Source organism: Microchirus variegatus (assembly GCF_963457635.1).
Source record: "Microchirus variegatus genome assembly, chromosome: 8".
Classification (NCBI taxonomy): Eukaryota; Metazoa; Chordata; class Actinopteri; order Pleuronectiformes; family Soleidae; genus Microchirus; species Microchirus variegatus.
Window position 1 is genome coordinate 13271243 of NC_139809.1, and position 21835 is coordinate 13293077.

The following is a 21835-nucleotide window of genomic DNA, read 5'->3' on the forward strand; positions in this document are numbered from 1 at the left end:
CACACACGCCCCCAGGATGTCCATATAATGCGTCCCAACGGCAATTTACCATGTATACACCTGCATCATGAGTACTACGGGTTAAATACTGCCAATATAACCACTGTTCTAACTCAATATTCATGTTTGTGTTGCTTTGTAAACAGATCACTGTACATGCAAAGGGTTATTTGGTGACTTGGTTGTGTCAGGACCTCGTACAAGCACACTTCAAAAGACCAGAAGAGAAAGTGAACATGACACACATACGTCTCTGTATGTGTGTGTGTGTGTGTGTGTGTGTGGCTGTAATGACAGATGCAGTAATGACACATTAGAGGACTCTATTGTTAGTTCAAAGTCGAGTCACAGACGACAGAGAGAGAGAGAGAGAGAGAGAGAGAGAGAAGGTGACGGATGGACAGAGTCAGACGTGTGTGACGTACAGATTACTATCATCATTACTCTCACTGCTTGCTATGCCCTGTAATAGTGGTATATTACGTTTGGCAGGGACCAGAGCGACAGTGAGCCCCAACCAAGACAAACATAGCTGCTGCTGCAACGGTGGCGGCGGCTGTGGCACTGCATCAACTCAAAAAGAAGATGAAGAAGAAGAAGAAGTATCAATTACAGTCTTGGAGGGAAACTGACGGCAGAGGAGGCAGAGGAAGAGCTGAGCTGACAGGTGGTCCGTTCAGTCTGAAGTGTTCATTGGAGGCTCCTCACAAATCCACCTGTGCACAACAGGACAACGATACCTGACGTCGCTGTAGTTTAGCTGGAGGCGTTTAGCATTTGCAAAGGCGGGGTGGTGAAGTTTGCTGAAAGGTCGCTGTTTTTTTTTAGTGCTTTAGTTAAAAAGTCAATGACCAGAAAATAGACTAACTAAAGGCCAGTCTTGAATAAAGTACCTTTAGGGGATACTTAAGGGGAAAATGACTTTGCTAGAAGTTGAAGTCACTTTTTTTTTAAATAATAAACTCTTAAAGTATATGACATTTACTGTACTTAAAGGGACACTGTGTAGTATTTATGGGTTTATATGACCCAAAATCCACTTTTTTATACATATTATGTGCTCCTTCATTGTCTAGTCGCTGTATAATATTCTTTGTTTCATTTTCGTAGTGTTTCAAAAAGTCATGTAAAATAACATGGTTGCGGGCCGCTACTGCATTGCCACGACGCCATGTTTCTACGGGAGCCTGTATAGACAAACGCGAGAGAACAAATCAAGCGTCGCTTTACTTGTAGTGGAAGTCCCGCCTCCACTCTCTCCGCTTCGTCTGCTACGGCCGTGGTAGCTCGCCCTCTCCCTCACCTCACGAACCTCATCTGCTGACACGGAGAAAGACAACGAGGACGACATTTGACCTGCTGCGGACACCGTAGCGCTCAGGGAAGGGAGGGGAGGGGGTGAGCAGAGGAGCAGTTCTTTGTTGTAAATTTCAGCCTCTCCTCTAGATGGCACTATAAACTACTTACTTCACCTTTAAAGGTGCATTATGTAATAAATCTAAAGTAACTGGCCATAAAATCCTCCTAATATGTCACAGAGACTCAGGAATAATGTTCATATAACATATTGAACTCACCAACAACAACATTACAAAATATTCACATTTAAAAAAACTCTTTTGCAGACTGCAAATCATGTTTATGTTTTGAAATCATGTTTTGGCATGTGGCGCCACCTTCCGCCGTCTACCAATCATTGCAGTCAGTAGAGTCTCAGCTGCCGAGCAACCACGGGTTGCCAGTTACGTCGGAAAACTAAACCTAAAAGACCTCGGTATTTTGAATTTGAGTGTAGTAACTGTTTTGTGCCACATTCTCACATATGGTGCCTTTAAGTATCAAAAGTGATTGTCCTGATATATATTGTACTTACCCTGGCTGTTCTATTCCAACATGACTGTGCCTCAGTGCATAAAACAAGGACTATAAAGACATGGTATCACAGGTTTTGGGTGTGGAAGAGGGCCCAGTGTTGGTGTAGTGGTTAGCGCTCTTGCCTTTGCAGCAAGAAGACCCAGAGGTGATTCTAGAGTCTGTAGGGGCCCTAAGCAAAAATTCCCAGGGGGCCCTTCCAACCAGTGCTCATCACCATTATGTTACAAATAATCTGACACCAACGAAAAATTAAATGTATGAGTTCAAAATGTTTTTTTCTTCAAAATGAATGAAATAACCTTGTAATTAAAAAGTATGTGAAAATATAAATGTAAAGAACAATAAAATACTGTAAATAGCGTTTAAAAAAACGATATAAACTTAGTTTAAAAAAATACATTACACTGTAAAGAAATCACATTATAAAACAATATAAATATATAGAACAATAAAAAATAAATTAAAAAAAGATATGCATTACACTGTAAATAATCCTCTTCATTTTCCAACTTGCAGAACGATAACTTCACACAGGTTAAAGTGAGGTGGGGCCCCTTTAGGGAGGTTTCCAACTGAGATGTCATTGCAAATCAGCCATTGTTGTTTAAGGGGGACGGGGAGGCGGCTGGTCACTGCACATTTCAGCAAAAACAGCCCTCCAGCTCTGAGTGTCGGGGGCCCCCTAACAGCTCCAGGTTTCCCAGGTTTGAGCCCCTGGTTGGAACAAGTGCCTTTCTGCAAGGAGTTTGCATGTTCTCCCCGTGTGTGCATGGGTTTTCTCCAGGTTCTCCCAGGCTTCCTCCCACAGTCCAAAAACATGCGATATGGATTTAGGTGATTTGGCCACTCTAAATGGACCCGAGGTGTGAGAGTATGGATGGATGGGTGTGGAAGAACACGACTTGCCCACACAGAGGCCTGGCCTCATCCCCATCGAGCACCTTTGATTGTGAGCCAGGCCTTCTCGTCCAACATCATAAATGCTCTACAGAATGAGATAAAATGACACAAATTCACCACAGAAACACTTTAAAATCTTAAGGAAAGTCTGTGGAATCTGCAAAAGAGGGGACAACTACACATTAAAGTACTGTGTGTTTTTGTCTTTACAGTATAGTGTATTTTATACTTGTAATAGACATGTCTTATAGTATATAATGTCTGCAAATATGACTCACTTTCCATCGCAGCCCTGCAAAAAAAAAGAGTCTCCATATGTTAATAATGGGCATGGAGCCTCTGAACAGCAGCCATTTTGCCCTGACTTACACAAACTAGACAGAGCCATAGAATATGACCAGTAAGAGTGCAAAGGAATGAGTCACATATGCAGTGAAACTGATCTCATTCTTCTTCATTAAAAATCCCAGACTCTGGTGACTCCATCAGTTCTGGAAAAACAGTCGTCTGTCGCCATCTAGTGGTAGAAACGCACAGTGAGTGAGAGCATCTCTTTGTAATCACAGGGTTTTCCCGAGTGTCTTTTTTTTCTTGAGGAAAGCCATGAACACACAATGAAAAAGGCCACCCCAACACATTTGGAACACAATGGAATATCACAACACAACAATAGAATTTTTATATTCACAACAATTAGTCACAATTAGAAAAACATTCAACCTCAGTGCTGAATTAATGCAAAATGATTAATCTACTTTTTATTTACTGAATCTCATAGTTAAAGTTAGAGTAGAATCAGAAAAAATATACCAAATAGTTGAGAATGTGACTTGTTGTATTATATATTATTAATGTATGTGCAAAAACCAAGAGAGGAGCTATTGATTTTTCTGTATACTATTTTTTTTCACTTTATGTTATCTCAAATGTAGTATGTTTTACTCTTTATATACGTTATTTAAACTTACCGCACCCTTAAAGTTTTATAAGCTGCAGTCTTCATTTTGTTGTACTCGTGTCTTATAATAAATATTCTATTCAATTCTCAACTTTGGCCTGTGGATGTTTGTCTGAGTTTGATTTTCTTTTTTTAAATGTTTTTGTTGTCATCAGTTATCAGTTTAAATTATCCAACACATGAATAATATAAATAGATCAACACTCCATGATTAAATAATAATGCCATTGTTCGCAAAAGTGTGGTACGTGTACCACCAGTGGTACGTGAGCTTCCTCTGGTGGTACTTGAAGGGAAATCAGAAATACTGTTTTATTGTATTTACCAGGGTATGTGATCGAAGTGTCAGTATTTTCTCAGGTGGTACTTGAGTATACCACTGAAATAATATATACTACTTTGCTCGGAAATAACGAAAATTCAGCTAAATTCAACATTTAGTTTTTTAGACTGGCTTGTATGATAAATTATACCAGAAAAATATAATCATTTATATATACATTATTATTTATTTATATATATAATGTATGTATAAATTATATATTTTTTTATTATTATCAATCTATTTTTAAATGAATATTGTCAGCAGTGTTTGTTGTCATACTTCCCTACATTAAAACAGGGTGTTTCACGGAACTGAGCCCAGCTGGGAAGCCACCCATGCGATGACGTCACGGCGCTCTGACAAGCTGGTGGTGCCGGAAGAAAAGATGGCGGATCATGAGGAGCAGCTATCCGATGAGGAAAAGGTAAAACGCTCGTTTAATCGCAGCTTTAACCCAACACCCGGCCGAGGACGTTGGCGCTCGTGTTTTGCTTCACACTCGAGCTCTTGTCTCGCCAAATCCCGGCTTCGTTTACTTTAATTTTACAGACAAACAAAGGCCTCGATACAACCGCTGCTGCTGCTGCTGCTTCTGCTTCTATTATTTTTAGCTCAACTTCCGCTCGTTTGGCGAATCTCAAACGGAGGCTCCTTGTACGGTCCGGACTCAAAATAGGATCCGTGTACATATAATAAATTCGCCCGCACTTATCACCCGTGTCCTTTTACTTATGTGGACATGTCGTTTCGCTCCCGCGTCAATGACTGCTTGTGTTATGGAAGTTTTCATACACCAAAGATCGATAGCTAGGAAATGTAGCATAGCCGCCAGCTTGCTAACATGGCCAGACCTGCTAACACGCCCTTTTCGCTCTTTAATAGCCCCATTTCCCCTGTAGTCATTCATCAAATATTGCCAGTGGATACTATTTTTTAATTAGACGAGCCAGAGCAGCCATTTGCATATTCACTTTGTTAGCTTTCTAGCTCATTACAGTACCTGGAGTAAGCAAGGTTTCCCACTCATTAAAAATAAGTGGGAACTTTATGAGCTACAGCTGATCAACGACCCAATGTAACATTACACTAAGGAGTTAAGAAAGTGTCTCACAGTAATGTCACTTCACAATATTATTAGTTGGCAACTTTTATATGCTTTGCATATTTTAGATTCTGCTAAGCTTTGTCTTTTTTTGGAGAAGGCACGCAAAGGTTATATATGTGCTATTGTTGAAACTAGAGTTAAGTTTACCACTTTAAAACACATTCAATATAGCTGAGACTTTTCAGTGTTGGTTAGAGTTTGTAAGCGACTAAAAATTAGATTCATGACCTCTAATAATGTGTAACATGACTATGTACAAAAACTATTATAGGCACCCAGATAGTGCAAACCTCAGCCAAGGCCATGTAGTTTTTCATAGTGTAAATCCACTCTCCTGGTCTCTCAAAGTTAACAGTTGCTTAAAAAAAAAAAAAAAAAAATGCTGGAGATGTAGTTGTAACATCGCAAATATGTTACAACTGGGCCACAACTTACACCATCAAAATCTACTATATTGCTCAAAACCAGACGAACAATCCATCCAAAACAACAAAAACAACCACCTTTTCAAGCTATTTTCAAGCTATTTCAGAAAAACATTTCTCCAGCTGTGTAACAAATGTTCTATTCCCAAAAAGCCCACAACATGACGCAGCTAAAATGCTTTTGCTGCTGATTTTTATTAAAAAAATTTACAGTCTATGCATAGTAAAGCTTGCGATATAAAGGACTTTTGGATTGTATTGCATTTTATGTTTGTAATAATTACTTCCTTGGGCCATAACGCACATCCCTAGAAAATTTCATCCAAATATATCCATAACTTGATAAGATGCTGCTTTAAAACAGACACATCTGACTAAAAACTTAACCTCCTTTGCACGTGATAACATTTTGTAAATAAAATAACCCAACATTTAAATGCTGGTAAGTAGCTGGTAAATGACTTTCTTTGTGTTTGTACATGTACGTAAATAACATGTGTACTTGTTGTTGTCTAACGTGCTCTGTTACAGTCTTACAGTCCCGCCACGCTTGTTATTATCGCCTTAAAACCATGATGAGCATTCTCCCTCATTAATGTGTCACTGTGCGTTATGTAACACACTAGTCACAGATAGAACAGCATCTGGTTTTGTTTCGGTTCACTTCGACATCGGCGTGAGTCAGAAGTTTTTCAGAGCGAGTGCAGCTCATTGACCCGTGGGTGTGACTGCATCATGCTCATCAACACACAGGCACCAACTGTTAGCGAAACATTTCATTACAGGCCCCGGGGGTGTAGGTCAGTGCGGGTCAGCGTGTAATTTTCTATTGTACAAGCTGCACCTCGTATAATGATTTCGGACTTATGAAACAGTGGTGGATGAGGATATAACTTTTTTCCAACTCTTCTCGTGAAGCTGCTTTTACTGGGTTGACTAGTTTGATTCAATAGAGCTGAAAGAATGGCTTCTGGTGACGACTGCCAATATCTAACATTCTTTTAAAACTGTTCTTTTTCCGTGTTTGTGATTGGTGTGAGCTTAAATGGTTACGTTATGCATTCGTTTGGTGCAAACATTGCAGTTGTGTTTTGCTTGTACACAGAAGGACGTCTCTCCTGTGTATTTGCTCAAGGCTATCAGCCATCTGCTCTGGCCCCTCAGCCTGTTCTATACAGCACAGAGGAAAGATGCAAAGGGATGACATGAGTGCTGTTATCTCCCTAGCATAGTGACCATTGGTAATACTTTCCAATATTCACTCAATAATGTGATTATTTCAGTTCGCTGGCCTGGTGTGATGAAAGGGGAACTTCAATCAGAGAGCAGTAGATAGGAAAGTCAAGCCTCAGTCAGAATCTTTCATCACACAGCTGATGGTGTTTCTCCACACTGAGTGGCAAATCTGCAAACAAGCTTTTGTAGGAATCCTAACTCTGATCTGATATGATCTGACTGTGAGGACTGATCTATTTTTGTAGAAGCAGCTGGAAGACATTCTCATAGGTAGTCCTAGAAAAGGTAATCTAATTTTTCAATAGTACGACTGTGTTGAAAAACAAAATATGTTTGAGTTTCTTTCTGGGAAACACTTCCTGAATGTGTCCCGAAGGAGTGGGGGATTTCTGGCCTGTTGCTGTTGTCACTGTGTCCGCATACACCACATTACTTAATATAAAAGATCCCTATTTGGGAATTGCTGAGTAGCTTTTTCCACTTTTAAATGATTAAACATCAAGACAAGTCTCGGAGCAATGCGTGCAGTCTTTTAAAACCATTTGGGCGCTTGCCTGGCAGCTTCCTGATTACTGCAAAGGAACCACACACAAGTATTACAGGAAACTGTCATTACTCAATGTGGTTGCTGTTGTTTCTCTCTCTCATCACTACTTGTGTGTCTGTTCAGGTAACTGAACAAAAAACAGAGCACTGTCACACTTTTTCTTGATTTGTCTCATTAGGGAAACATCTGAAATTGTGGTTTCAGAGAGAGACATTTTTTATGGTTAGACAGTTCTATATAATCTTGGGAAGTGGCTAACATATGAGAGGGGAAGTCATTTTTTACAAGTTTTACCCTTGTTTCATATCTAATCATAGTTGGGACAGATGTCTTCAGTTATCGACTGGTTATCTTTCAATTCAATTCATTTCATGCATTTTCCTTACCTCTCTGTTGAATGAGTTGAATTGTTGTTGTTTTGACTGTGATGCCACAACACGTGAAAATGCATTTGCTGAAGAGACTATGAAGAAAGCAGCACATTTATTCATAGATTCTTTTTGAATGTGCCTTGCATAAATGTAATTTTAAGCAGATTTGGGCGGTGTTCCCCAGTGGAAGCAGCAAACTGGAACTGTGACTATGCACCGCTGCGGGGGAAAGTTAGCATAACAAGCCAGTCGTCTCCTTTAGAGAAGATAATATGACAGAACACAGAATGCACTGCTACAGACAATAACCAGGGATGGTGCCTTGACTCTCACCCAGGGGCACCAATTTAGAAAATGCATGTAGCGAGCACAGTGACATCAGAGATGAAGCTTCCAAAATTCAATGCGTAGAATAAAACCTGTGTAGATACTTAATCGTGCATATAACACGATTTGTTCACAGATCAGGATCAGAACTCTCACTGATTAAATCCACCTTTAGTTATGCAATGCCTATCACACAGCAAGGAGTGCTGCACATAATATTTCACGACAGAAACGGGGATAAACAAAATGGGAAAATGTATAGTTTTTGTTTTCTGTCAAGATTTTCATTTTGGACAGAGTTGTATTGATTTGTCCACTGTGATCTGTGTGATGTAAATGTTGTCATTCACCATGTCTGTAGCTAGAATAGGATCAGGAAGGCATCTGTGGAATACTAGGGACATGGTGTTTGTATGTTCTCATTGGGATTAGGTTCGTTGGAGACTCTAAATTGACCATAGGTAACCTATCCAGGAACTAGCGCCCCAGCCTAGTCAGCTGGAATCAGCTCCAGCTCTCTCCAGCGATCCTGAAATGAAACAGCCTTTCACTAAACTTTGGAAACCCACTTACACTGCGTGTCACTAAGGTCAGCTTCTGAATAGCTGTATTAAACCATAGTTTGAAAGTGTAAACTTTGTGGCATCTGCCTTTAACTGAAGAACGTGACGGCAGTGAAGAGCTCTGTCTGTACATGCCCCCAGTAGTGCCAGTGACACTCAACTCATTGCTAGAATGCCATGCACTGAAGTGCTTAAATACTGTTGGTTATAAATTAAATGCTAAATAAACTTTCTAGATCAGTAATCACAATTTTGAAAGTGTTTCTTCAAACATGACTAGAAACTTTCCTAAGCCAGTAATATTCCCCTACATTCCATAGCTGCTTGCTTGGGGTAAAGTGACACTATGTTTACTGGTGCAGCATAAGGAGAAGTCATTGGGCAGGTTGAAGGTGACGAATGAGGACATTGGTCATCATGAGTTTGATTCCTGTCAAAATACACAGCATACTAACACATCTTGGTTGTGTCCACTGTATACCTTGTAATATTTACATGTCTATTTCATTTGTATTACTTCTGCAACAGAGTTGTAATGTAACAGCTGATGCGGCAAATTCTCGGTGCTGTTGAAGGCACTAGTCACTGGCATACCTGAATTATCTTAAATGTCTTATATTATTAGCAGGAGAATACATTTAGGGTACAAGAGGAATCTTACTCAACTGAAATGAACATAAACTCATGGCTGCCTGTTCAGCGGGTAACATGAAAACTTGCGTTTGTCTTCTATTGTGAACATAGAACAACATAATATCACTGTTGTCATCTTCTGATGAGCGAAGAGGGCGTAATAGAGAGAGCACCCTCTGCTGAAGACCATGGTAATTACTTCCCACAAGTGTTTGAAGCACTTGTAGGCTATATATCTTGAAGTGGAACTGGTCTTCAAGTCTCGAGTTTAAGCTTTCCCACCCATGTTCTAGTGGATAACTGAATCGCGGAATGAAAGTGACAGCCCTGTTGTTCGTAGGCTGAAACTATAATTAATATCCAGCTTACAGATATTTGTCTTTACTTATTTCCTCAATTTATTCTGGAACTGACCAGTTGCCTTCTCCTTTTTTCATCAGCAGAAGAATAATTCCTATAACCTATGGTTGTTGACCTTCTGTTGTGGACTTAATATGCATAAGTTATTGCATGCACACGTGAGGCCAACACCCAATATTTGCACACATCAGACTGATTTCCCTCTAAACTCTGCCCCTCTTTGGTGTAGAATCCCCAGCGTCTTTATCTGGGATATTGTAATGAAGGACAACTGCCAAGAAATTGGATCATAATTGCAGAGAGACATTTTTATGCTTTATCATTATTTAATTCATCTGGGTTGGCATGATAAGGCAACAGTAATGCCAGGATTAGGATATGTGTGGTCTGGTTTTGGGATAAAGAAAGGGTGCTGGGACATCGCGGTGGGGGTCTCTGTTGCAAGGAAAGGAGGGGTTGTTGGGTAATATGAGGATGAATATACAGTGAGAAAAGACCAGCTGGTGTCAGGCTAAAAGAGCACCAAGACATGAGGAGGAGCTAATGTCCTTTAATCCATCCATTTCCTAAGCCAATGCTGATGTTTGAATACTGAGGCTGGGTCCGAAAGGATTTATTTTCCAATTCATATCGATATGAATTTGGAAGATCCGATATTGAGTCAGAAAATCCTTACATCGTTCTTATAATATATGCCATTTCCTGTATCCTCTGCACAAAGCTTGCGAGACTATCAGAGTCTGCAGATTTGTTCATTACTTTACCATCTATGAACCCTAAATGATTGTACGCGCTGCTTTTCACATGCTTGGTGTTGTGATTTTTGCTCAGGAGGACGATTTAGTTTCTGTGTCCCCAATATGAATTGATTTTTACTTCATTTTGTGTATTCTAATCATAAAATATGTAACTTTTAAACCTTTTGGCAAAACCAGAAACATCACAGACTTGTAGGGGCAGAGGATTTGGTTTTAAAGCAAGAAGCAGAAGTGCTCGTTTGGCAATACTTCCCGTCTTCATATGGTTTGGCAGTGTCTGGGCAATGTACTTAATGTATACCAGTATACGAAACCACATGTGCCCCATAAGGGCTGATATCAACCAAGTAAGTGTCAATATAAACATAGAGGGTTGTTGTTTAACATAGAAATAACCAAAATGTTTCATTCCTGCAGTGTCATAGCACAATGTAGGCTCTTCACCGGCTGCATTAGTGGAACTGGTTTCATGTACTTAGGGGAACAGGAAGTAGCCTGCTTTTAACAGTCTGTACTTTACTCACGATCTACTGATGGAGTCTATATCTGCTCTTATTAGTGATGCATTTTACCCACATCTGCCCTTGGCTTCTTCTCTCCCGAGTCCCCCATGCACCTTTTAAAACGGTCTCCGATCACATCACTCCATATTCATTTAAAATGCATGGGTTCTGCTCTGACAGAAGTCTCTGTCATCCCTGGTGTTCTAGAGCCTGATATGTGTATGTTTTGAAAAACGGTACTGTCTCTGTTTTAGTGTGAAAAACTCGGGGACAGTGCTTTAGCTTTTAGTATGGACAGGGAAGAAAAAGAGAATTCTTATTGGCTTAAACTCAAGCTGTAAACAAACAAAAAACTCCATGAACAATGGATTTCAGTTTCACCTTGGCATTCTCCTTGTTCTTACTTTTCATCCTGTTGTTTCTGATTAGCAGTGCTTTCTGAGACCAAGCGTCTGCAGAGGAGAGAATCAGCTTCCTGATTACACTGACATGCACATGTCCACCGTCTAGTGCCCGAGTGATCCTGTAATAGGCATTTTCAGTTGAGAATAATGGATGCACCGTGCAAATGCATGCAGTTGTTTTCATTACGGAGTAGTTTATTGATTATTTTTCTTCGCTTTGTCCATAAAATGGCACAAAAAATGTGCCTCTATGATCCAACAGTGATTAATACTGCAGTGATTCTGCTGAACTTGAATGTTATCAGTAGACTTAATTGAAACCTGATCCGGGCATAGAGAGAGTTCAGTTTGGTGTCAGGTGTTTGAACTATTTGAACGGAGCTTAGTGAGGTCAGACAGACGGAGAATTATACCATTTTACTCAGCGTCTTGGCTAAGGTTTGTGCTCTCTAGGTGCTTTATTTAGTTTAATTTCTCTTCCCACCATGAAGTCGCAAACATACCGTATATGGCCCATGATGGTTATTAGACTGAAAAATACAGATAAACCTTAAGGCGACATTATACTTCTCCGACTGCGTATGCGTTATCCGTCTGCGTCACCACGTAGACGCCTCGAGCATTTATACTTCTGCGTCGTGGTGACGGACACTCGCTGCAATTTCCCGCCCGATCAGTAGGGGTCGCTGCGCAAGGTTGTTGTGCTTCTGGCTACAGTGAGCAATGGCGTCCGAGAAAGAAAGAGAGAGAAAGACTGTTGTTGTTGAAACAATGGCCGTTTCTGACTTTTCTGTGTGACGGAACGCAGTTTTAAGATAATTTGAGGCGAGAAATTGGCCATTTAGAGTCTAAACATGTGTTGTGTGTGTATAGATATGACGTATTTATAGTTCGGCAGCGGCGTTATCGGCGGGGATCAGCTCCGCCTCTGTCAGGACGCCCGGAGCGCACTGAGAGCCGGCACAGAGCAGCTGAGCTCAGCCTGTCCTGAGGACCAATCGCAGCTCTTGCCGTCTCCGTTGTCCCTTGACGGAGTGACGGACACTTAAAAAATATTTCGTGCTGACGGAGACGACGCAGAGGCTCTTCGACAGTCTCTGCGTCGACGCAGAGTCTCTACGTAGCCTACGCAGAGCACTTTACGCAGAAGTATAAATTGGGCTTTAGTCTCTGCATCTCTATCTCCGTCTCTTTCTGCACACACACACTTCTACCCAAGCATCTTGTTATCTCTCAGCATCTTTCAGTAGCGAGGATCAATCTATAGCTCTGTCTCAGAGCCCAGACACTTGTACACGCACACACACACACACGCACTGCTTGTAAGGGCCCGAGGGACAGACACACACATACACAGAACATCTTTCCTTGATATAAGAGCGTGTGACACTGGGGGGGAAACCTGGCTGAACCACTGAACCCTGCAAGAGATAAAGAGAGGCAGAGTGTGTGTCTGTGTCTGTGTGTGTGTGTATTGGCATCTTCAGCACATTTTTATGTCCTTATATGGTCGTGAGCCATCCGTGGGAAGGAGGGGCTGGCGATCTTGCTGTCAGTTTGACATGTGACCTGAAAACAGGAAGTGTTGTGGTGCAGAAGAGAAGAGAAGTGAGGAAGGGGGAAAATGACTGCTGTAGACTCAAAAAAACGCCTGACTGGCTCACTCCTCCCTCTGAACCAGTGAGAACAGTAACATAACACCCTCTGTTGGCCATGTATGTGCTGTACATTCAGTGTTTACATTGTGAATTGCCTGCATGAGCACAGCTGACTAAGCAGACCGAATGATAACGGATTGTTATCGTAAAAAAACTCTTTGTTCTCGAAATGTATACATGATAAGACTTTCGCAATTTTTCTTGACAAAGTAAATGTTTGTTTCTTTGCTCTGTATAACAAAGAAATCCCCAAAACAATCATTTTTCAGCATTTTATGAATGGGTTTGAGGGAGAGGGATGTCTATGTGGGTTATGATGGGCTGAAGGTGACCTCATCTCCATGTATTATTAATAACAGTAAAATGGTGCCTAGGGGTGTTTATTTGAGGTGAATTAATCATCTAATGTCAAACACTAGTTTGTATTTGATGAGTGACATCTTGTCTTTTGTGTCTTTTGTTTTGCAGGTACGCATATCCGCTAACTTTGTCATCCACGCCCCACCAGGAGAGTTCAATGAGGTTTTCAATGGTGAGTCCTGTGTGTTAATCTGTTTTATAACTGATTCTTCACTCCTTCTTCAAGTAGTTTTATGTGCCACAAAAAGATACACAAAAATACCAATTACTGATTCAAATCTAAATAGTTCCCAGCCCTAGTGCTAGCTGTTTTTAGTCATTCTTAGTCTATGTAAAAAATATTTGACTCAAAATTTCACTGAAGAAGGAAGGAATTCCAAAAAACGCAGACAACAAATTTGCTCTGTATTGCTTCATTCCCTCCCCCAATCCCGCCCCTCCTTCTAAACTGAGGCAAGTGCACAAAAACTACAGAAAAACAAGTTTTTCTGCAGGGGGCGCTGTCACTGCAGTGGATGTGTCCTTGCTGCTGAGACTGATGACAAAGGAAATTGACACACAAGTAAATCTACTCCACATTGAGTTGATTATGTAAATAAGGCTGAACTACATACACAGTGAAGAATTTGGTTTGTTTAAACTTATAGACAAAGTGGGACTTTGTTTGAAGTAAAAAAACAACAGCATTTTTTGCAATTAAAAAATAAAGATGCAGCTGTACTTGAAGTATTTTTATGACTCCTATATTATTTATTTTATAATTAAATCTCTCTTTTTTGCAAACAAGAGAATACAGAGAATAATCTGTACTGTGTCTCGCTCTCTTCTCCCCAGTGAGCTAAACAAATCGTGACCCAGATACAGCAATAAAAGCTGAAACATGGGCTCGTTGAACTGGCGCATCTCCACCGTCTACCATAATACATTATTTGTTATTGGCGAAGCATGGTACTCGGTGTTAATAAATGTAGCAGTTTTCCCAACGCTGTAAAAACTGACGTTTCAACTGCCACTGTGAGCAAAATGCAGCCGTGACTTTTTGGCCAGATAATAGCAGAGCTTGCAGCGCAGATGTTGATGGCACGCTGTCAAAGTAGCAGCTCTTCACAGAGTTTGTATATGTGCTTTGGCGTTAACAAAGCTTCATCCTGCCTTGACGGAAAAGGCAGGATGAAGGTGATGACGGAAAACCGTCATCACCTCACAGGAGCACCAGAGGGCTGTCTCTCTGTCTGTATACTTTCTTATCACAGCCCGACACACACACATACACTGCACAACAACCCCCACCACCACCACTGCCACTTCATCCCCTTTCATGTCTGTGTGATTTTTTTACAGCCGTTAACACTGAGCTAATTTACCATGTCTGCTTCACTCCCTTGACATAAATGCTGCAAATATTGACTGCAGGCAGGTTTGTCATGGTGCTAATCTGATGTGCCTGTCTGCCATCTCCTCTCCTCCTTTATTCCTTCTTTCTCTTTTTATTTTCTTAGATGTGCGAGTGCTGCTCAACAATGACAATCTTCTCAGGGAAGGTGCATCACAGTAAGTCTACATTTAGGTTTTGAAAAATGAGCAGGGAAAACAAAGGGACCAACTGTCTTCCTGCATAATGTTTTTATCATTGAATACATGGCAGCTGGTCATCAGTTACATCAATGAATATGAGTAGAGAATAATCTCTCTATGTAGAGCATATCAAATGTGATTATTTAGCTGAAAATGTAGATAGACACTGCCTACTGATTTTCTTCTTTTTTTAAATTGGTAAATATTTGGTGATGGGATAAAGTAGGGTATAAATTGAGTTGTGCCTACTCCTTTTCAAGTATGATATAAATTTAATGTTTTAACCCATATATTTGGCCATTTTTCCCCGCTCCATCTTATAAAATGTAATTGTTTAATGATAATCAATAATGCAAATCAAATATCATCTACCATGTGTTTTGAGTGTTTTCCCCAATTTTGAGTTGGATACGATAATCTCTGTTAAAGTTATTCCCAAAGGCCCATCATCAATCATCACAAGATTGGTTCCGACTTGATCTTCAATCCCAAACTTATAAGACTTTCGTTGTGTGTTAAGAAAAATGCGGAATTTTCACCAACTTTGCCGCCCCCATCTCGTACGCCATGCGACAAAAAGTTTGATGTAGAATTGCCATAACTCCTACAGGAGTGGCCATAGGAGTTATGGAAATTCTACATCAAACTTTTTGGACCGTCCTGACATGATTAACATGTGTACCAAGTTTTGTTCATGTACATGAAACACGAGAAAAAGTCACCAGATGAACGCTGTTCTTCATTTCAGTAAGCCCCTCCCACTTCCGATTGTTTACGCACTTTCCCCGACCTACTTTCAGACATAAATGTATACCTCGTCATTGAACCAGTCCAATAAAAAAATACTGAATTCATGAAACACACCATCAAAAAGTTAAAAATGGTTGATGAATGGTTTATAATGTGTGTGTTTTTTCCGTCTGTCTTTTCCAGTGCATTTGCACAGTACAACTTGGACCAGTTTACCCCAGTGAAAGTTGAGGGCTATGAAGAACAGGTACGTCTCATGATGGAATTCTCCACTAGTAATTACATGTTCATTTATTTGTTGCTGAACCATGACATGAGTATATTGTACAGCTCATCAATTTATCCACATGCCTTTTATGATCACATGATCCTGTGCACGCCAGGGAAAAGCCCCCAGCTTCATAGAAACTCCATAGAGCTTAAAGCCACACTCTATAACAATGTAACCCAGTGTGCTTAATCAATGTTGCAATGGCAGAAAGAAGAGAGAATAGCAGAAACATAACAAGCAGCAGTAGCAGAAGAGGGACATAGAAGTGGTGAACAATGCACTCCTTCTGTTTGCACTAGTGCTGCAACAATTTTTTAATCACTAAAACAAGATTTTCCAGCTTCTTAAATATGAGTTTGTTTAGGTTTTTTTTTTTTGCTCCGCATGACAAACAACTCATTAAAACTGAATCATTTTGGTTTGTGGACAAATCAAGAATTTAGAGGGTTTTTTTCTGACATTCTTTGGACCAAACAAGTAATCGATTAATCAAGAAAATAACTCCGAGATGAATCAATTATGTAAATGATTGTTAGCCTTGTGCAGTCCTGAATCAGAATGAAAGCACGGTAAGAGGATTTGACGGCAGGATCAGAGCAGCGTCGACTCGTCAAACAAAGCTGTATTTCTCTCCAGTTGAATTGTTCTCACTGCCCGAGAGCGTCTGTGAAGGTTGAACGTGTGGTGAGTGTGCGCTGCTGTGTGTTAGCATCAGTAATTATTGCAGCGTCTTATGTAAAGATGTCATCATGTTCCACTGCTCCCAAACAACGGGGCTGAAATTCCCCTGTCTCAAAATCAGCAGAATGAGCTCAGCGTTCACGCCGATACCTGTTTCTGTCTTACCGTTTGTTTGTTTGTTTTTTTTACCTGGCTGACTCACTGTTTATTCCTTCTTCTTCTCCTCTCAACCCTTTCATCCATCTCCAGGTCTTAATCACAGAGCATGGTGACCTTGGAAATGGCCGCGTTCTGGACCCCAAGAACAAGATCTCCTTCAAGTTCGACCACCTGAGGAAAGAGGCCACTGACCCGCGGCCCCATGACGTCGAAGGCTCCCTGGAGGGATGGAGGAGCTCGGTGGACTCGGCCGTGCGCGCATATGTCAAGGAGCACTATCCCAGTGGAGTCTGCACCGTACGTCCCAGCTCCACTCCTACATGAACTCCGTTCATTCATCACTGTTTGATCGTGATTCTGCAGTAAAGTAGCATAAAGCTAGAAATTAACATTGAATAATTGAACACAAAACAGAATGTAGCTGCAGGTTTTGGGCTTTTGTTCCTTCAGGGAAAGAAGGATTTGGCTTCTTCTCAAAGTAGAATTTGGACATTTTGTTTGTTTTTTATTTTGACTTTTATTGACGAGTGTCTTTATTAATTTGATAACCCTTTTCAGAATAAACAAAGGGTTAGGCAGCAAAAATCAAAAACTAAGCAAAACAAAATGGGAATTTAACAACATCAACGTTAACGCACGTTAACGCCATCAACGTTTCACGTCTCACAGAAAAAAGACTAGCATGACGTCATGTTTACATGCCACGGCACCGGAGTCGAAGCATTGTTTACCAGTTAGCTCCTTTAGCGTCGTTAGCACGCCTACAGTCGAACTGTTTATTAAACGAAAAGAGCAGCGATACGAATAACCAGCATACCTGTATACTTCGTATTTGTGCCTCTGTTTTTAAAGTTTATCGTTGCTTTAGAGACTCATTTTAACAATCGGGAGTCAAGTAAACATGACCTAACGCACGTCTTTTACCAATCAGTCGCCATGGAAACGCGTCATGCATTAAAGTGCGTTAACGTTGACACCGTTAACGTGTTAATCTGTCCAGCGCTAAAAATAACAAAAAATAGGTATGGTGAGAACAGAAATGTTTGTTTGTTGATTTTATAAAAATCCTCTTTTTTTGTATATTGTATGCAATGGAGTAGCCAGGTTGCAGGTTGTTGTGAGATCATTTAGTAGCTGTGTGATTTAGCCGATGCATATGTACAACAGCAAAGTAGAAGTTGAACAGGTGACCAGCATCAAGCAGAACTCTTGGCTTGTGAAATCTGACCCGATATCGGTCTTCCTTCCCTCCCACAGATTTATGGGAAAACCATTGATGGACATCAGACCATCATCGTGTGCATCGAGTGCCATCAGTTTCAACCAAAAAACTTCTGGTAAGTTTTAGTCAGTGCTAGACCTAACAGATCTTTTTTCCTCTACATTCTGCACCGTTGTTATTTGAAACCTCTGGTGCGTGCTTCTGCTTGCGGCAGCAGAAACACTTTGTTGCCGGATTTGTCAGGTACAATTGTCACTTTTACTTTAGTCTCTTTCAGACCGTGTAAAAAATTCTGAATCAACTTTTCAAAGAAGTGTTCAAAGCCACCATTGTTGTTTGAGGGTGTGTTAGAGTGTTCAAAGGTATTAGTGTAAGTAGAGCTTATACTCTGCAGCAGTTGAATGTTGGCCCTCATAACTGTTGCTGAGCTGGTTCTGATCAGGTTAATCTAATTGGATAAGAAACAGCACCAATCCTCTTTGCTGCTGGGTTTTACTGGGCTTAAAGGTTTTTGGGTGTAATGATTGCACATCTTCTGTATCCCACTGTATGCCACTGTTGTCTGTTTCGGTGACGGCGGCAGCTGTAGGGCAAAGCAGGGGTAATATTAGGGTCTATATGTGTACTGTATATGCTTTTATATTTATATACTAGTCAGTTTTTGATGCAAGGTTCATTATGTTTACATAACTTGGTTCGATGTTGACGTAAGATTCCGTGCAGAACAACGAGCGAGTAAAGTTAAGCAAGAGCAAGCAAATAACGTGGTGCAAATTCCATGCTCTCTGGTTCATCAAAGAAAATTACAAAGACTGACTTGTCCAAGATCCCAAGGACAATCAATTGTCCAGATGCATGATGCATACATGATATTCATAGGTAACTGCATATAGCAAAAGGAAGTGACGCATTTAGGACGGATTGTAACACTGTCAACTTTTGATAAGATCTTTGAGACGGATGACACTGTAAGACCAGACCAGATCTGGGACCTATGTGGTTGTGATATTGTTGTCGGGTGACTCACTAGTTGTCGACTGGAAGCCTATTTCAGCCTGCACTTTACCTCCCACTTTCAGCTGAGTACTGTTTTTAAAAATTCCATTTGATACTGAAATCAATGACTCACAATGAACGCATTGGCATGTTTTGGTTAATATCTAGGTTGGCATAAACAGCATATGTTTTTTTATCGTTTTATTTTTTGTAGTGTTTGTTTTTTGGGGGAAAAGTGTGTGATCACTGTCTGATGTAAACAATTCCACCCCTGATGCTGTTCCTGGGCCTAGTGCCCTGCAATTGGGAAAACAAGTCCTGTAACAGAATGATAATGCCTGGCTGACGGCAGCAACACTGACTGAACTGTGATTAAACTTTGGCTTTTCCTCTTCCTCTTCAATCAGGAATGGACGCTGGAGGTCAGAATGGAAATTCACCATCTCCCCCTCCACCACTCAAGTGGCAGGAATCATGAAAATCCAGGTATTTAGGAGCGAAAGATAGGAATATTGTGGTGTCTTTGTTCAGTGAAAAGTTAAATATGTAGGATTTATTTATTTATTCTCAACATAGAGAACAAAGTGCATAAAGTCTATGTATTAAAGGTGGATGGAGCATCTTTTAACATTGCTATTATGCCATTATCCCGCTGTAAACTCCCTCTTCTTGGGCCAGGTAACTTCCACCCAAGTTTCCCTGTAGCAACTGCAACACTCTTAAGTAAACAGGGACTGTTATACTACTGTATAATTAATATATCAATATTTACCCTGGCCTATTGAGGAAGGATGGCGATATATCACCAAATCGATATTTTTGACCCACCCCCAAATGCTCCAGTTTATATCGCATGGATATACGGAATGATTTTAAGGTACCAAACTAACTAAACCTCCCATCTTTCAGGTTCATTACTATGAGGATGGAAATGTTCAGCTGGTGAGCCACAAAGAAGTCCAGGAGTCCATGTCGATTTCTGTGAGTACAGCTTCACCCGTGATACCCAAGGAAATGTATTATGCTCAAACCATAACACCATTTTAATCCTATTTACACCACTTTTGTCATTTATTTTCCTCCTAAAAACTGTTTTGTCCTGCTGATATTATATTATTATTATTATTATCATCATTGAAATAACGCTTGTGTGTCTTTGCCTTCTTTTAGAATGAGGCTTCTACTGCAAAGGAGTTTGTTAAGATCATGGAGGCTGCAGAGAATGACTATCAGGTTTGTATTTAAACATTTAATTTTGAAGGTCAAATAATGGAAAGTTTTACTGTTGCCAGAAATTAATCAAGAAGTCCTTGGCTTTGATTCTGTGTGAAGTACTTGGCATGAAAGGATGAGGAGTCACAGTTGTTTTTTGGAAAATAAGTATTTTTCCCAAAACAATTACAGAAATGAACTTTACTACATATTTTAGCCACATTTGATCATTCAGCTCTATAAAGGTCAAATGAGCAGTTTTAAACTCGAACAAAAAACAGGCTTACAAATCAATTGTCATTACTTCCCTTTTTCTCACCGTTTCTCTGTTTTATTCCAGACGGCAATCAACGAGAATTACCAGACCATGTCGGACACTACCTTCAAAGCCTTACGCCGCCAGCTTCCTGTGACACGCACCAAGGTCGACTGGAATAAGATCCTGAGCTACAAGATTGGCAAGGAGATGCAGAACGCTTAAACGCAGCAGAGAAGAAAACAGACTACTCCCCAACCTCCCCCCACCGCCCAGCGCCCACCTCCACCCCCCCTCTGAACAACGTTGCATGACTGGATAGTTGTTTCGTCTTTGTACAAAAATTAGAGAACCAGGGACAAAAGAAAGGTTTGGTCTCATAGTCGGATGTCACCTTAACACATTGGATGTCTAATTATGTTCTTTATTTTGTTTTATACAGACACCGTTAACTCCTCTGTATATTAAATCTATGATGGGAATCATGTTTTTTGGGAAAATATTACTTGAGGAAATATTACGAGACATAGGAAACGGGGTGGACACTTGTATGCAAAACACCACTTAAAATACTGTATCATGTGTGCAATATTTATTGTGTCAGTGAGACCATACCTTTTTATTTGACCTGCTAAAATTCTGATAAAATTTGCAATCATGGTGAATCAGATATTTTTTTTTTGAGGGAGATATTTGTCTGCATTACCTTAAGAGCTCAGTTATTATGGCTGAAAAGGACGACTCCCTTCACTTCACAAATAATGTCCTATACGGTCAAGAAAGAAAAAAAACGTTTGTGTTCATTGACTGGTAACTTTGGCACAAGCGGTCACCACTGTCAACTACTCGATTTTCCTTGTTCCTTCATTTTGGTACTTCCTCCTCGTTTGTCCTGTATGTGAGAGCTCCAGCTCGCAGTGCTCCTGGCTACCATTGCCTTTTTAACTCGTCATCCTCTGAACTCTCACTCAGCACAAGGAGTTCTGTGACCATTTAACAAGCTTAATTAACAACGTCATTGGTCGCTAAGTCATGTGCATAATGTCCAATTTACAATAAAATCGAAAAGTATCACTTTCTCTTTCAGTGCTTATTTTTATTAAGAAAAAAAAAAAACAGAACCTGTCTGTATTATATAACGAGGCACATTGTAATATATATCTGTATGAAACATCCTGTCTGTCAGTTGGGTGATTTATTTCCATGAGAGTAATTGTAATTCAGTCACAGTTCTGTTGGATTAAATGACAAATTTTCTATTTACTGACTCACTCATAATTTCTCATGCCTATTGATCATCATTGTGTTACACAAATTAAAAAATTATGTGAAACAAAAGCCTCAGCAAACCATAAATTAAACTTCTCACACGTGTCACTTTTGTTACACGACACAGGTGATGATT

General features: G+C 40.3%; 1 protein-coding gene across 1 annotated transcript; it reads left to right on the forward strand.

Moving 5' to 3' along the window:
* Nucleotides 1-4402: 4402 nt before the first annotated feature.
* Nucleotides 4403-21689, forward strand: LOC310930383 (F-actin-capping protein subunit alpha-2). Its single transcript, XM_083893349.1, has 10 exons — nucleotides 4403-4482; nucleotides 13417-13480; nucleotides 14808-14859; nucleotides 15817-15880; nucleotides 16835-17041; nucleotides 18002-18081; nucleotides 19370-19448; nucleotides 19872-19943; nucleotides 20133-20195; nucleotides 20515-21689. The coding sequence occupies exons 1-10, from the start codon at nucleotides 4444-4446 to the stop codon at nucleotides 20653-20655; spliced, it is 861 nt and encodes a 286-aa protein (XP_083749475.1). The 5' UTR covers nucleotides 4403-4443; the 3' UTR covers nucleotides 20656-21689.
* The last annotated feature ends 146 nt before the right edge of the window (nucleotides 21690-21835 follow it).

What these genes read in the sequence shown, in the direction of transcription:
- LOC310930383 (XM_083893349.1), top strand. Translation starts at nt 4,444, where the DNA reads ATGGCGGATCATGAGGAGCAGCTATCCGATGAGGAAAAG. An exon ending in CTCAGGGAAGGTGCATCACA is followed by an intron (nt 14,860 to 15,816) that starts GTAAGTCTACAT and finishes TGTCTTTTCCAG; the next exon opens with TGCATTTGCACAGTACAACT. An exon ending in ATCCCAGTGGAGTCTGCACC is followed by an intron (nt 17,042 to 18,001) that starts GTACGTCCCAGC and finishes TCCCTCCCACAG; the next exon opens with ATTTATGGGAAAACCATTGA.